The 16,964-nt window shown below is 43.5% G+C and overlaps 1 protein-coding gene across 3 annotated transcripts in view; it reads right to left on the bottom strand.

Annotated features, from left to right (window-relative positions):
* Positions 1-15,699, bottom strand: part of SPPL2A (signal peptide peptidase like 2A) — a 30,567-nt gene extending 14,868 nt beyond the window's left edge. For 2 of the 3 annotated variants that reach the window (XM_037395631.1, XM_037395629.1), the window contains exons 1-7: positions 14,773-14,949; positions 11,029-11,148; positions 9,640-9,822; positions 8,756-8,845; positions 5,264-5,397; positions 2,942-3,093; positions 669-765 (exon numbers count right to left, since the gene is read on the bottom strand). In XM_037395631.1, the coding sequence (XP_037251528.1) occupies positions 669-765; positions 2,942-3,093; positions 5,264-5,397; positions 8,756-8,845; positions 9,640-9,822; positions 11,029-11,148; positions 14,773-14,826 (830 nt within the window). In that variant the 5' untranslated portion in view covers positions 14,827-14,949. Of the gene's footprint in view, positions 1-668; positions 766-2,941; positions 3,094-5,263; positions 5,398-8,755; positions 8,846-9,639; positions 9,823-11,028; positions 11,149-14,772 lie in introns of all 3 variants that reach the window. The other variant, XM_037395630.1, reaches the window with a different exon arrangement.
* Between the last annotated feature and the right edge of the window lie 1,265 nt (positions 15,700-16,964).

The raw sequence follows: 16,964 nt of genomic DNA on the forward strand, positions 1-16,964 counted from the left end.
GCATTAATAATTTGGGTTTTTTAAAGGGAAAACACAGGGGAGGAAAACAGGGACATTCCCATACTCACCAATACCTGCAGGATATTTAATTTGGAGTAGTAAGAAGCAGCTATCTGTACACTGATAACACACTACCTGAGTTAGGACTGTAACCACTAACTTCAGAGGGCACAAGCAATACGTTGCCTTCGCAAGAAAAAGTTAAAACTTGGTCTGTCACAGGTACAGTACAGATTAACATGAGGAAAAAGAACCTCTATTGCCTATAGCATGGTACTAGCTCAAAACAGAACCAAATGTGCAGGATGCACCCTTCCAGAACTCCTTGGTGAACAAAGCGAGCACACCCTACAATCAATCAGAGTTTTCATAAAACCAAGCTCAGACAGCCAAGCAGAGCCTTTCAAGCTTGATTATAGCAATGCTTTCAAATAAAGGTAATACAACAAATCTCCCACAATGCTATTTTAACTGTTGATTATGCTACATACACCTTTAATATATAATTAAAGGAGCTTGTAATTTTCTCTTTTAACAATCCCACGCACTAAACTATACAGGAAACAATTTGTCAAACTGTCATATTTTCACACTACCTTGAGTAGCAAGCAACCAGAAGATACCCAGAAGAAACTTTACATTTATACTAATTGAAAGGTGTACAATACCTGCACTGCCCAAATGGTATTTCTGCTATTAACGCTGCAAGACAGTTGTATAGACTCATTGCAGATGCCAAGCAGAAGACTGATATTATAACATACACTAAATAAAAAGAATGAAAGATGGGAATCAGTGACAAAATGCAACAAAATAGTGAACAGGAATCAAACACAACAATGTACATTGGATACAAACTGTTAACAGTTATAGCACGACTTGATACCAGTCATGGGAGACCCTAGTCAGCTGATTACACAAAGTGCTGAATTCTGAGCATCTCTGCCATGACAAGTTCTCATCAAGCAAAGACTTGAGCTTTGAAATTTTTGAATTTAAAATTTTTTTTTATTATTTTTCCTCACGTTTCTTTAAGAAGAAATAGGTCATCTGTTACAGCTTTCACATACTGTTACTTGGTTATGGCTAAAACCAAAGTGCTATTTTACAACTACCAGCTTCCTCAATTTCTGTTAATATCCCTCACTTCAAATTCTAACTTGAATCACTTTGTCTGCTTATGCATAAAAGTTTCACCGTCCCCAAGACCTAATTAATGCTTTAGGTGGCATTTTGAGATACTAAAGATCCCATGCCTTCTAAGAATGTCTATATAGCTAGGAACCACCTGGTTAAGAAAAAACTCTGTATTCCATTTTCTAACTTACATATTGTGTATTCTAACTTATGGTAAGCACCCTGAGATGTGGACAAACAACAAGACCCGTTGTTTGCTACTTGGGGTTCCTTTTGGTTTTGGTAGTGAAGGTCTGGCTAGAGAGCAATTGTGGAAAGTCTATAAGGAATAAGCAATATATATAAGCAATTGTGAAAGTCTATAAGGAGACTACTGAAAAAAACAGGCAATGAAGGTGGATTTTATAGTTGTAACCAGGATCGTGTACCATTATGAGCTGTTAAGCCCCCAACAGGCAAAACAAGCAGTTTTGCACCACAGATTCTTCTGAAGTCAGCAAGAAATCAGCTTTTTCAGTAATCTCAATTTTTGAGGCAACAATGGAGTATTAACAATGTCTGAATAATTGCAAAAAGAGGTACAGAGAACTCCATCACAGACCACAGCTTTTCAACTGGCTTTATGCTGGAAACATTCCCTCCCTAGTACTTCAGTTACAGCATCAATCTTAACTCCCAAGTATCAGTACTAGGACTTGCATTCACACACACAGTAGTGACATACTGAAGTGGGTGGGTTTTGGTTGCTTGGGTTTAATTCAGTACAGATTCTTTCTCCTGCGACAGCATGTCATACCACGGTAACAGCTTCTTTACCTCTAAATTTCATACATGTCTGCTCCAAAGTGCACAGAACTAAGGGTTCTCAGCACAAGGCTATTACATATTTCCTTTAAACTATTCACATTTCTTCCTCCCCCCAATTTGTTACTCCTCTCCGTTTCTCAATAGAGGCCTCTTTCTTTACTTCTTCCTAAATCTCACCTGAAACATCTCAGAGCAAACAGGAAACATTTTTAACCTGAACCTTTAGATTGCATTAAAAGCTTCATCAGTCTTATAGTGGGGCAAGTGTAGTAAAGGTAGCATTACCCATAGCAAGATAACAAAAGCTAAACAAAAATCAGAAGTCAGGATGGTAGAGGCCTCTTTTGCAGAAAAAAAGAGCTTAACTGGTAACAAATCTCTAGGAAAGAGTGAATTTAGGAAGCTTCAGAATGAAAGTTAAATTGTACTAAAAAGCATAATTTAAAACAGTGTACCTTTTCTGGTTGCATGAATTGAAGGGCAGGGGGAAGTAAAAATTAACAAACAGTTCGGAAATTATATTCTAGCGGAATTGTATAATTCAAGAACTTTGCTTATTGCTAGAATGCTTGAGTTTATTCCATTATGGTAATGCCAACTTGCCTGGTGCTTTAATTAGGGTGCTGCAACCACTAACTCAATGTCAACATCACAATACTGAACAAAAGCTTTCACTCTAAAACACTAAGTTATCAGCGCCACCCTCCCAAGGACATCAACATACAGCGTTACTTTTTTTTTTTATTAGTTGCTAGTCATCTCTCCTTGACATCACTTCATTCAGAATAAGGACTGTCAAGGCAGCCTTTGTAAGAGAGCAGAAGAAAGCTTCTCTTTTTTTAAATAGCAACTAAATCTTTTCAGCTCTCAACTCATACACAGAGGGAACAATTTAAAATATTACATTGGTTTTCATTTAGAAGTCTAGCTTTTCAGACTTAGACACCCAATAAGATCATGCAGGAAAAGTGAAATGAGATCATCCATTGTTTCTTACCTAACCATTTGTAGAAGAAATAAAGTAAGACCAGCATGACACAACAGATGACAACAAACAAGATAACTGTTACAGGGGTGAAAGTAACATTTTCTTCCTTCTTCCGTCTTGTTTCTCTCTCCCCAGGACTTGCTATTGCTTTCAAATTCTCACTGTTTTAAGAAAACAACACACACATTAAACTCAGACGACAGATTACAAAAACATTTTACTGACCCAAATTGCTGGTCATAAAGCATTTAGACTGACAGCATTTTAGTCTAATCCTTCATACCATTAAAAAGACTTTCAAGTACAGAAAGATTGTATGCTTATTGTTTGAGTTTCTCTCCATTTTTTAATGGAGATACGCACTTCTAACCTAGCATAGCTCACAAGGAAAAGATTCTTAACTGCCTTCCTTTCCAATCGTGTGGTGACTGCCAACTTTAAGGAGTGACCTCAACCAAAACACTGCTCCATGTGAGGAAAACTAGTCCGATATCAGAACTCTTAAACCCCTTTTCAGGTTGCACATCTAATAGTTGACTCTATTAGCACATCATCTCTGACTATAGGATTCCTTGGACTAAAGATAGTCAACCGATAAATATACCTGTGATAAATCAAAATCACAGGTATTACACAGTTTTAAAACCTCAACTACCAACACTACATGTCTGCAAACCCCATTCATGTTAGTAGAATGAAGCTAGCTAAGTACTAGTTCTTTTACCCTTACACCTCATAATTACAGAGTAAATGAAAGAGGGAGGGTGTAACTGGGGATTTTTGCTGGGAGTAAGATTTCTGTGCATACATACTCCATATTTATACCTCACTATGCAAAATAAGGAGACTTAAATTGTTGTCTGTTCTTTGAGCCCATAGACCTTCTACTCTTTAGTTACAGACGCTAGTGCAACTTGCCCATCAGATAGCATGTTCCTGACAAATCCCAGAACCTACCTACAAAATGCTGAATTCAGCACTGAAACAGCTACCTTCAAAAGGGAAAAACCCACAGGAATAAGGCACTTTGTTGGATGAATCACCTTCTCAGAGGACATGCTTTGAATAAGCAGCTTCAAAAAAAAAAAGCAGCTCATTCTCGATTTATGAAAGTGCACTTTAACAAGTTTAATATAATTAAATCTAGGTATTTTTCAATATGGGAGACAGCACCACATTTTATTTTAGCATTTAGTGCAGTCACACCCTATAGCACTGCAGGGTGAAAAAGAAGCATAATCAAAGCAAACTTAAAAAAAACAAAAAAGACAAAAAGGACACACAGGCTGCCACTCCCCTCCCCCCTGCTTAATCTCTTTAAAAATCACTAGATTTGCATAACTAGTGGGAAAGATGAAGCTGTTGTTACCACATACAATCCACTACCTGTTGTTCTGGGGAGAAAAGCACCAGAACACTGCTGAGAACAGGAAGCCCTAGGTAGCTATGCACAGTGGTCCATTTAGCATCCGCAGACATCCAAGAAACACTGCAGAGTAACACCATGCTCTCAAAGGCCAGCTATACCCAGTTTAACCCCAGACTAAAACCAGGTCCGTGCATCGAGCGTGCCTCACCTCACTAAAAGCTGCACATCCCTCAAGCATGGAGCAGAAAGCCCTACTACTCTTTTTCCTGCATTTGCCACATTCTACACTTCTACTCCCTCCCCTTCCCTGCCCAGGGACTGCTGCTGCCTCCTTGACCTCTCCTAGTCCTAGAGCTGCTATTGCCCCCGCTCTGTTGCTCCACCAGGTAACACAGAAAGCTGAAGCAGATAAGCCTGGTTGGACTTTAACTATCTGGAGCCACCCAGACACAATGCAACAGCCTTCCCCAGTACCCCTAGTGACAGAAGTGCGGTGCAGAGACATCCCAGAGGGTGCTGCACAGCCAGCTGGGATGAAGCAGTTGCACACATCCCTGTCAATGCAGACACTACATTCAACTACAAACGTACCTCTTGGATCACTGGATTTTAAAGGTGTCATTAAAATACCTACTTTCATCATGGATATTGGAGTATTATGGTGCTAGTTATAGGGTATTTGGTAATCTGTCAACATGTTAACTCATTCCTCCTCCCAAGAGCAGCATTAGCGCTCAGGGACTTTTTACAATCAACTACTCAAGGTTCCTCAAAGACCTACAGTGATTTTTCACAGGCTGCAGTGCTCAAGCATTTCATGGCAAAGCAGCTAATTGCACCTAGGTCTTCTAATTTTTTAACTACCAACCTAAAAGAATATAATTTGTCACCAATCATATCAACAGTTTTCACAAAGTTTATAGTCTACATATTTTAAGCAGTTCTGTTTAAAAAAAACTTACAGTTCTGCTACTCCGCTCCAGTAGCCTCCTAGTGCCACTGTAAACACAGCAATCAGGAAGATGACAACCATACTGCAATCAAACTCTGGCAAAGGTGGTGAATACAGAGTCACATTAACTTCATTTCCCAGTGTCTGAAATATAACATGCAAGGTGGTTCATAAAGGACAACAAAGAAATTATGCATCTTATTGGAAAATAAGCGATATATCACAATTTCCTGCTCTTAACCTACACAATGCTGACAGCAAGTTTTCAACCTACTGTACAAGACAACCCATGTATTTGCCTTGGTCATTGTAATAAAGCAATGCCTTCCATACTATCTTTCAAGATGGTCAGGTTTGAAAACAACCCTATCACTACTGCTGTAGTATCCGTTGGTTTCCACAAGGCAAAATGGTACTACTTTGCATTCTTTCAACACTTCTGAGCAGCTGTGCCTCTAGCCCAAATGCTTCTCATCCCCCAAATATATCAAGTTCTATCAGAGATGTCTGCTCTGCAGGAAAGCATATCCGAGTCAATCAATTTGCAACACAAACTCACAGGTCCACTGTGACACCAGCAGAGGTCTACCTCTAGCTTGTGAAACCACAAAACATGCAGCTCGGATACAGGCACGATGCTTCAGACAGGACACAGTGAAAACTGTCAAAAAGTTATTTACTCACAGCTTTACATGAACATGATTGGAGATGGATTCAAAGGGGGAAAAAAAAGCAATTTCACTCCACTGAAAAAATTCAAGACCATGGTAAAAAAAATCCGCTGAAGGACACTGAAGAAGATGGGAGGGAACATGGTGACATAACTGATACCAAATCGGACAAAAATCTTGAAAGCAAAAAAAAAAAAATGCTGCCATCTGACTGAAAGGTGGGATTTAAGAAACAAGGAATATGATTTGACAGGAAATGGAAGGTGGCAGGGAAGAAAGGTTTGCTGTTGTAATCCAAGTCAGTCAAAGCACGTGAAGCAATCCTGCAGTGATTACTGATCGGTACTGAGCAGATATACACTTCAGAGATGCAGCAGAACAACAGATTTGTTAACAGCCTGCACATACAATAAAAGCAGGAGAGGAGACGAACATGCCAGGCAGGTCTGGCTACAGGAAGCTCAAACTGGCAGCGGAAAGACTGAAGGGAAAGCCAAGTAGTGTAGTGGAATACACTGGCCATATGTGAAGAAAGCTGATTCATTTTAGCATCTGAATTACCTAATTACAGATATTAACCCTACTGCAGCCTGAAGAACTAAAAATCATTCTTCTGCCTGAAGTTACAGAAGTTCAGAAAACCAGAAAATTAAATTCTAGTGAAACATTGCAGTTGTACAAAGTGGAACATAACATGAGATAAAGGCAAAAAAACCTCTACTCAAATTACAGCATCATTTATGTAAAAAAACCCCAAAAACACCAAACCACAAAACCCCAAACAAACAAAAGCCCAGACACCAAAAAAAAAGCACCAAAACCCCAAGAAATCTAAAGGCTTATACATTTTTTTAGTCTTCAATTCCAACATAACTTAATCCAGTTTTTCCTTTAAGTTTCATAAATCTTATAAAGTATAATTCACATCAGAATCTAGAGTGATTGTTTCCTTTTGTTCCTGTCGTTCTGCACTTCACTAAAAACTTGCAAAGTCTCAACTTCCACCACAGGGAGCACTAGAATCAAACACACTGCATCAGATAACTCCCCAGGAGAGCTGTCCGCCTACTAGAAGATTCATAATACTCTTGGTATTGCTATCAAGACTTATAACACACCTGACACGAATGGTGAAGGCTAGTAGAGATGAAGTCGTCTAAGAAGAAGGAATGTCCATACAAACTAGCTACCCCCAGACTGGTGCTGTCCCTCTCTCCTAAACAGGAGGGGTAGTTTAGAAGCCTTGAAGAGTTAAAACAGAAACACAACTGTAGTAGGAAGAGTAAAATGGCTGCCAGCTTATAAGCAGCACGCACCAATCAAAACAACAGCTGCCAGTGACATGACAGAAGCTTTGGCAAAAATTACATCAGACCTAGGAAAGGACCACTTGTACTCTAGGCTGTGTTCCTCACTACTTTTATGAGGGCAGCCTCATTATAAGATAAAAACTAATTCTTTGGCTCAACAGCGTTATGAGACATCATCCAGCATGCTAATCTACTAGCAAAGTTACTTTGGTGAATTACTACAGCTATACAGAAGTGGTGCTACACAACACCACCCCAAGCAGCACTAGGCAATGAAGTGGTACAGAGAAGATTCAGAACAAATCAGAGGTCTAACCTTGCCCTAGTTCCCTTCCGTATTAGTGGGGTATATCTTAAAACCACTCAACTACGCGAAAAACACTTGTCTGTCTTGAAGGAACAAATCTGAAGACAGAGGACAACCCAACCCAAAACACAGTATTCATCAAAACTATGGAAACTGAGAACTGTCATCATAAACCTTCAGTCATGTCAATGCTTGGCAAAAACCAGTCTTTAACGAGAACAGTAAACAACCAAAGTCCTATATATCTAGGCATGGTTTCAGTTTGCATACTTACCTAAGACAACCTCCCATGGCAGCTCTGAAGATTAAGAGCAGAAATGGTGAAGTGAGCTTGTAAATTCAATCCAAGAAGCTAAAACTACGCAGGTTAGCGCTAGCCTCTGCTATTCACAGAAAAGTGTGCAGCGCAACTCCTGCCTAGCAAAGCTATTTAACACCAGATAAAAAACAAAACTGAACAAAAAAACAACAGAAAAAGCCACACGGAAGAAAAGATACTGTTTTCCTTAAAACCCTCTGCAAGAGTCTGTATCCTGATATTACAGGTCAAAGAAAACGAACTCCAAATACCCCAAACACAAAACCCCCTGCTTATCAAGCACAGGAGATACCACAATCACAGCATTTTAATGACACACACTTGGCATCTCACCATGAACTCGGCAGCTGCAACTCAAACTATACTGCCTAACTGCTCTGTAACAGATGTCGTCATGCTATATAAGGAGCGAGCTCATCATCTGGCAAAAATTACAACCACCCTCACATCTTCCTCAAGATCCAACCTGACAAGGTACAGCTTGCCTGAAAGATATCATGCCAGTAGGCACAAGCTCAGCTATCCTAGCTACTGTGCTAAAGGAACAGCCCTCTCGGGCTATAGCTCTTGATGTGTGTCAGGCACCTTCAGTCGTATACAAGTCTACTGGAAGGCTGCTTATCTTGTTTAGCAAGAAGACTCCCAAGATTACCACCCCTCCAGTCAGGTATTGTGTTTCCCATTCTTAGAGTTTAATTAATCATTCTCTCAAATTAACCTAAACTAGGAAGACTAGTACTTCCATGACTTAATATCTATCCTCTTCTGTGAAACTGGAAGCAGTATCTAAGTACATTCAAATCAGGCAGACATCCATAGCTGACCTGAAATGATTTTATTTGTTCAAAAACCTAAGTTTATACAAACCATAACACGCTGAAGTTATATTACTTACCAGCTGCATATCTACTATGTCACTGTATCTTATAAGAGCAACCGGAAGAGTCACATCTTCAAAATCAGTCTTGTTATCTGAAAGAGGAGACTAAAAGGGAAAGTGTCAGTGCTAAGTATGTTAAGCCTATTTGTAATGCAGGTTAGATCCCTAAAAGGGGATTGTCCTTTAGATTTCAATGTACTGGGGGGGGGGGGGAGCTCAATCATCACCTTTTGCAAAAGGTTAAGACAGATGTAATTACATCAAAACAGACAATACTACCAACACATCTGGATTCATAAAATTCTCATGTTTTTATAGTGCTACAAAGGATACTCAAAACTCTGGTTTTATTCTCTACATTTTTAAAACAAGAGTAACTTTCCTGGATAATCACACAAATTCACAAACTGCAAACATTTTTACATACATGTTACAGCTGCAATTGAGAACCAAAAAGCAACAGAAGTATATGCAAGGATCTCTCAAAAAGCCTTTTTTCTTTTATTTCCAGTTTTAGATTACATTTTCCTATCTTATTTTTGTCACACATGCCTACAACAAGGTCACCTAGGGTTACAGGGAGTTCAGAGTACACTACTTTTAGGGAATGATAAAGACAAAAACATGACTAAAAATATAATTCAGCTGTAGATACTTCTAGATGCCATAGCACAGCACTGCACACAGCTAACTCAGAATGACCCTCTCAGTCTCAGGAACAGCAGTCGTGCCAGCACCGTGCTCTGTGGGGAAGGTTAATCACTCGTGCTGGAATCCCACCCATCACCAGCATCCTCTGCTTTTGGGGTTTCTCTCAGCTAACCCTGCACAACACTGCATTGGACCAAACAGATAAGACGCTATTTCACTACAGAAGAAAACTTCAGGTTGTGACTTACCAGCCTAGGCTTACTGGCAATCAACAGCATTTTAGCACCCAATCTTTGTGCAATTCTTGCTTTCTCCAAGAAAGTGCAGTTTCCTCTCATCACTACAACTGCTTTGTCCTTCATTAAGCCAGAAGGAACTTCAGAAGAACTGCAGAGTACCGTAGAAGTCAGGTTTTCCAGAGTTCTGAAAGTCTGCAGAGAGAAGAGGGAGAAAAGATACGTGATGGAAGTAGGAAATTTGATATTGCAAACTAATGTAGAAGGCTACAGAACTATGCCTCCCAACTTGAAATTTGCCATGAAAGAGGTATAACAGAAAGGAATCAGTAATTCAGGAACATAAAATCAGAGCAGCAGTTTCTGCAGCCTGCAATACTGAGGGACATTTAGAGCAGCATATAGCTGAAATATATGGCTGCTTCTAAATGCAATTTCACAGCAGTTGTTGCTGTAATTTAAACATAGGAAACTTGTTATATAGGAAAATCACTGCTTGTAGTTCTGGGGAATCCAGTGTACTCTCTGTGATATTCCCAGGCTTCACAAACCAAAAAAAGCACTGACAGATACACCATAACCAGAGTTCTGAAGCCTGGTAACATATTACTTACTACACGAGAATTAGAAAAAACTATTTCTATCCTTACTTCAAAGTTCAATTTCATATTGACAGTCATTTTAAAATTACTGTCAGCTTTCCTTAGCCAGTCAAGGCATCCCAGTGGCCAAAGTAGCACAGCAAAGTTGTTTGGGGCAGACAAGTGATTTTTACTGTTCTAACACTGAGTTAACATGTTAATGAACCACAGTAGAAAAGGGAGAGAAGAGTGGCTTGATCTCTTCAAAACACGAAGTATTTCCTGTTTATAGGAAGAGCACCTAAAAAAATGTTTCTGCCTCACACCCCAGTTTGGCTCAATGAAACACACTCAGAACATACAGCATGATGCTACATGCCAGGTAATCTCCTATTTCACCACATGTTTTCAAGACAATTACACAGAAGATCAAACTGATGAACCAATATAAGAAAACTGTTTCAAAAATTTACAATATTTTTGTAAACAAATGAACAGAAGCTTTACTCATAAATCTGAAACCTAGACATACTGATGACACCGGAAGAAAAAAAAAATTACATCAGATGAATATGTAAACGTATTTAAAATGGGTTCTAAGCACACAGCGAGTATCACCTTTGTAAGCTTTAGAAGCTGGATTTTTAAAACACAGAAAATTTCACTGTAGTTTTTTTGGGGGAGATGGAGAACAACATGACCCAAAAAGGTAAATATTCAACATAGCACCTATTTAACTCAAAAGTTTGAGGACCAGTTATAGTTGACCCAAATTCATAATTGCATTCTCATCTAGAAAGTACGGTTATAAACTACTTACAGCATTGTCCAGGCTCTTTGGAAGAGATACCCAACTAGAATTGTAAATTATGCAATAATCCTTTGTTACGGGAGGTATGCCACTTCCAGAAGCGTGCAGGATCCCCTCATCTGCAGTTACCTGCAATAAACCAGGGTATTCTGAACTTTAATTCAGAACATCAGTATATAGACATTCCTCTAAAAAGTTTTTAGAAAGAGAAAGAGCTGTTCAGAGAAAAAGAATATTCAAATAATTATTTTATATAATGACCGATACCATGAGAGATGGGTAACTTGAGAGCAAGATGGAAAACTAGCAAGAACCTAGCCACTGTATAATGCTGCTTATCCTCACTTCAAATATAATGTATTTGTTACATGTACAGTTCATGTCACCAAGTAAAATACGATCAAGAAACCCAAGCAAATGATTGCATATTCTGTGTCCTGTACTTTCCAAAAAGTCTAAAATTAAAAAGCAACTAAAACAGTACATGGAAAAGTAGATTAAAGTCCTTCCCTCCTCACAGATTCTAGGACTTCTCCTACTAATTATGGTATTATGTGGCAATTCCTAGAATATTTTTTTTTTATCAAATAACTGTAAACACAATAAGATCAACTAGTGTGCCACTTAAAGAACTTGCGTAGTTGAGGAAATACTTTGGTCTATTAAGATTACTCTCAGAGTCCCTCATGTAATATGACTTCTGTTATTTACTAATACACATGAATTTTAAAACTTCCAGTAATTTTATGGATATATACTTCTCCCCAAGCATTAAGGTATCTAAGTGGATAAATCATAAAAGGATTAGATGCAGCTACAGCTCCAAAGTAATGAAAACAAGCATAATTTGTACCTCAAAGAAGTGTCATCTTAAGAAAACTGGGACATGATCTCATTTAAATTATTTTTCTTGAGAGAGAAATTGACCTCGGTATCAAGAAGTATCAACAGATTTAAAAAAAAATAATTAAATCCTGTTGTAAAATTCCAGGCTTGTCTGAAAGAACACTGAGATACTAAGCTAGAAGTAGGCATGGGTAAGGTGGAGGGAAGCCCAAATATTTGTCAGATACACAGTGCCAATCATTAACAGTGCTACAGAGGCATTTCTCCTCAGGCTAGCATTATCAGTATTCTGCAGCGAGAACTAGAGAGAAAAGAAAAACATGCAATGATATTGTTCCAGAGGTTTATGTTTGCCTGGTTTGAATAGCAAAAAACCTTCTTCAGAGGAATCCATTATATTGGCCATAGCACACGAACATCTGCTAGGAGAACTGTGTCAAAGGGCCTGAGCACATTAACTGTTTAACATATAACAGTTCTTTAGCTGTCAGCTAATGTAAGTTGATCCATGATTTATGATCAGCACAAAAATGATCAAGCTTCCCTCTTAAGCGCACTCACCTAAAAGCACAAACTAATGGCAAATTAAAAGCAATAAAGACTTCCAGCAGGTGCAAACCCCAGATGTTTCCATCCATTAAAAGCTCTTTCTGCTTCACAAAGTAGAATAAGTGTTTTCTGGGTTCCAGGAAATCAAGTGTTAATGTTACACAACCATAAGTCTACCTAGAAGTAATTGCTTGCTTATTTGATACTCAAGGTTTTTTTGGCAAGCTTCCCTTCTCTGGGGATGCATCAGGGAACACAATTCTTGCTCACAAGGTCAGGGGAGGGAAGACCAGAGGACAACACTTACACTCACATATTCATTGCTGAGCTCTAAAAACAGCATTTAGAAGTCAAAAACGAAGCGCTACATGCTACACCTTGTTTGGAACACCCCCACTGAAATCCTGTTGCATGCTGCTGAACTTTTATTTTCCTAATTGCTTCACTATCCTTCTCTCACAACAGAAAAGGGCTACTAGTGTGGGTACATGGCCTTGCAGTCAGCTGTGCCACCGAACAGCACAAACCAAATCCTACTCTCAGTATATGTGCAAATTAAAAATTTCTCACTGAGCACATATTCAGTCTTGGTACTTAAGTATAAGAGTAAGAGTGTGTCCACAAAACTGCTCCCGAGAAGATTATCTTGCTTCCATAGGCTCACTTGCTCCAGCATAAAATTGTTCCCACATGGGGTAGAGGCGTGACAGCTGTCCTTAGCTAAAGGAGCACAATCACCTTTCACTTCAGGTTCAGACAATTCCCAGTGGCCCCCCACCTTTAAACAAGTTTCTTCCTATTTCTGACAGGTGGTTCCTTCCTCTACCACCTTTAAACTTTTATTGTATAATTTCTTAACTTTGAGAGAGAGGAAGATATCTCACGCTCTCTCTTAACCCTCCTTCTTCCCAACAGGTCCCTGTCACTGCCAGGATATGAGCTTAGGCTGGCTGTTGAGCTTTGGAGTGCACAGGTAACTCCACCACGCAGAATACTCCAAGTTATATGAACCAGTGGACACAGAGACCAAACCAAGCCTACGTTTACAATATCCATCACAGTTCGCACCTAGGTAAGACATACAAGAAACTTAAAAGCACAAGGAGAAGGTATTTTGTACGTAGCAAGTAACTACATAAATTTCACAGAAATGTAAAAAAGGTAGGAAAAAACTAGCCATAAACAGAACAAGCATAATTTCATAGTTCAGCCAGTAGCCCCATCACACACAAACCACCCCTCCCTCACTCCCTCTGGGCACTGCAACCCCAGGGAACCGGTGCCCATGCTCAGAGACCAGCACCGGTCCCCAGCTGAACACCTACTGCCTTCCCAAGTGCTGAGTCCCCATGTCGTTAGTCTCAGGATGCTGTTCTCGAGGCTGAATGACCTGGTCACCACCGCTACAACTGCATTTGTAGAGCAAAGGAGGAGGCAGGACACAGGGCATGGAGTCTTCCAGGAGGGCAGGAGAAGCCCCTTGTCAGCAGCAATAAACCACGGGGCTAAGGAGCAAAGCCACTCCTCAGGAAAGCCCAAGGCAACTCCAAGGACAGGTACGTGGGATTCGCAGGCATGGAGGGAGCCCTTCGCAGAGAGACACGAGCTACTTCACCCGAAGGCATTCTCAAGGCACTAACAAACCGCGCTGTGCACCTGCTGCTGAGCTAATCCAGCGGTGGCTCCCTCCGCAGCGAAGTGCTCTGTATCCTGCCTTACCAACACAAGGTAAAAGTTACATTAAAAACAAGCTACCAGCCAACAAGAATGCAGCTTAGTAGATCGGCATTTCATGCAGATGCGTCCTTCATACTGCCTAAACAGATTACAGAGGTTTCCAGCTTCCCCATTTGGCTGTTCCATGAGGCGGAGAGCAATCTCCCCCGTTCCCATGGCGACGAACACCGTGTGCGGGCCGAGCCCGGGAAGGGCTCCCGCAGCGCAGCCCGAACGGCTCGGGCCGAGGCCCGGCCGCGCACACGCCCCAGCCCCCCTGCCCCTCGGCGCTCCAACCCGAACGGCTCCACACACGGCACCGGGGCTCGTCACCCAAACCCACCGCTCGCCCGCAGCCCGGCCCGCGCCCCCAGCCCGGGGAGCCCAGGGGCCTGGCGGGGGGCCCGGCCACCCCGGAGGCGCCTGAGGCGGGGGCGCAGGAGGCGGGAGCTCCGTGGACTGTGCCCGCGGCGGCCGGGGCCCTCCAGGGGACGGCTCCAGCAGCCAGGCGGCGAGAGGAAGCCCCTCGGCCCGCAGAGGCGGGGCAGCGACGGGCGGCCCGGCCGGCCCCACCGCCACCCGCCGACCCGCGGCCCAGGCCCGCCCGACGGCCGGGCCCCAGCGCCGCCTGCGGCCCCTTACCGGCGGCAGCAGCAGCGCCCACAGCGCGGCCCAGAGCAGCCCGGCGGCCCTCATCGTCCTCAGCCACCGCCGCCCGCTCGGGGAAGGGCCTGGGCCGGGCCGGGGCTCCTCGCACCCGCCGCGCAGCCTTTCTCTGCCGCCGGCTGCCGGCGCGGCGCCACTTCCTCTTCCGCCCGCCGCGGCGACGGGGACGGCTGCTGCCGGCGCGGCCCCCGGAGCGTCCCCGCCCCCCCCCCCGTCCGCCGCGGGGCGGCGCCGGCGGGCGAGTGCCCGGGAGAGCTGGGGCCGGGCCTCGCCCCGCCCGCCCGGGTAGGAGCCGTCCCCGCCGGGCTGAGGGTGGTGGGCGGCTGCCGGCCCGCCGGGTTTGCGGCTCGACCGCGCCCAGACGCGCAGGTCTGGGGGCTGAACGGTACCCGACACCCCCCAGGCACGGGAAACGCGAGGGGCGGTGGGGTTGCCCCACGGCTCCCGAGACAAAGCTACGGCAGCGCCCGCCCCGCCGGGGCAGCGGGCAGAGCAAGGGCAGCGGGACCCGCCCCGGCACAAGGGGCCGCGGGAGCCGCGCTGGGGGCGCTTAGGCCGCAGCGCCCGAGGGCGCCGTACAGGCTGCGGCAGCCTCAGGAGGACGGCGACGGCCCGCAGCGCCGGCGCGGAGGGGAGAGCGCGCAGCCCCGCCGTGCAGAGCCCAGGGGCTGCGCGGGGCCCTTCGCGGGGGGCTCTCGGGCCCGTTACGGCCCCTCGCCCCTGCGCCAGGGCGCGACCGGGCGGGAGGGGGGCGGCGAGGGGGCGAGCGGCAGGCGGGGCCCGTGGCCAGCGGCAGCCCGGCGCTGCCAGCCGGACTCCCGGCAGGTAACACGCGTGCCTGGGCCGCCGCGATCTTTGGGCACCGTCAGCGGCGGTGCTCGCCCGCGTGGTTTGTCCCCTGCGTGAATTTCAGGAGAGAGCCATGCAGAACATCCACGGGGGAACGTCCATGCTGCGTTATGGCAAGTTTTCGGCCAGCTGTTCTCTTGCTGTAAGAATCAGAGTAACATTTACATACCTATAAGCAAGCAGTCCTTGGATCAGTACGGGTGTTTTGATGGTAACAGGCAAATTTGGGATCACCCCCCGCCCCCGCGACCATCTGCAGTTCAGCTCTGTATCAGCAACAGGCTTGTGCATCCCGTAGGTCCACCGGGCTGCCAAAGCACATCTAACAATTTCATGTGCTTAAACAACAAAAGATAGCAGCACCCCGTGACACAGCTAATAATTCATATTCTGTGCAGAACTGGTATTTAAAAAACAGCTCTTACTTGCCCATCTGTGTGCTTCTATATTGCTGCTGTTGTCAGAGTGACCATGCAGCTTTATGCCAGCTACCATCTCTTCTGCATCTAACAAGATCTGGATGAAAGATTAATATAGATTACCTCGATAAATCTATCAAATCTGTGATCTGTAAAGAGCTAAGGGCATGTACATGACTTGTTTCGGGCACAGAAAGTGTGTTTAATTTGAATTGCCAGTGCGTAGCTGCTCACAGGATCAGGTTCCACATCAGATTGTCCTGCCCTACCCTCTCCTTGCATTCCCTAGGAACGCACAAGTTTATTCTGTCCACAGCTGGGGGAAAAAAAATAAAATGGACCAAGGCAAAATACTAGGGAGTACAATTTCCTTTAAACAGAAGGAAACCACTTTCCCAAAAAAGCATATGTTTGGTTTGATCTCCCCTGCTTTGCTGCATGCTTAAAGATACTGTGGAAGCATCTCTTACAGCAAACACACTCGCTGCAGTCCAGCAGGACTGTGCAGGTTAGAAATGCCTGCACTGAAGAGCCCCAACGTTGGCTGCGAACATGGGCAGTTCACATTCAGGACACCGATAAAAACTTTTTAGGTAATCTTTGTCAGCAAAAGCAGTTCCCGATTTTTACCATTGGCTTTAACGTGTAACCTAAACTAAACCCAGATGATCTAGTCTCAAATTTCAGTACTATGACAAAAACTACATTTTATTCATATATGTTATTTCCAGTCCCAGGCAGAAGAAGTTTATAAAGGCCTCCAGAGTCTGAGGAATGACTTCAGAGCCTAAAGGATCCTCTGTGAGTATTTTTCAAGCTACCTCAACAGCAACAATGAGTAAAAACCAACCCTGGGAGAGAGACACAGTTATGCTTGTTGGAAAGAAGCCATGGGAGCCA

Source organism: Falco rusticolus, chromosome 7 (assembly GCF_015220075.1).
Source record: "Falco rusticolus isolate bFalRus1 chromosome 7, bFalRus1.pri, whole genome shotgun sequence".
In the NCBI taxonomy this organism is placed as follows: Eukaryota; Metazoa; Chordata; class Aves; order Falconiformes; family Falconidae; genus Falco; species Falco rusticolus.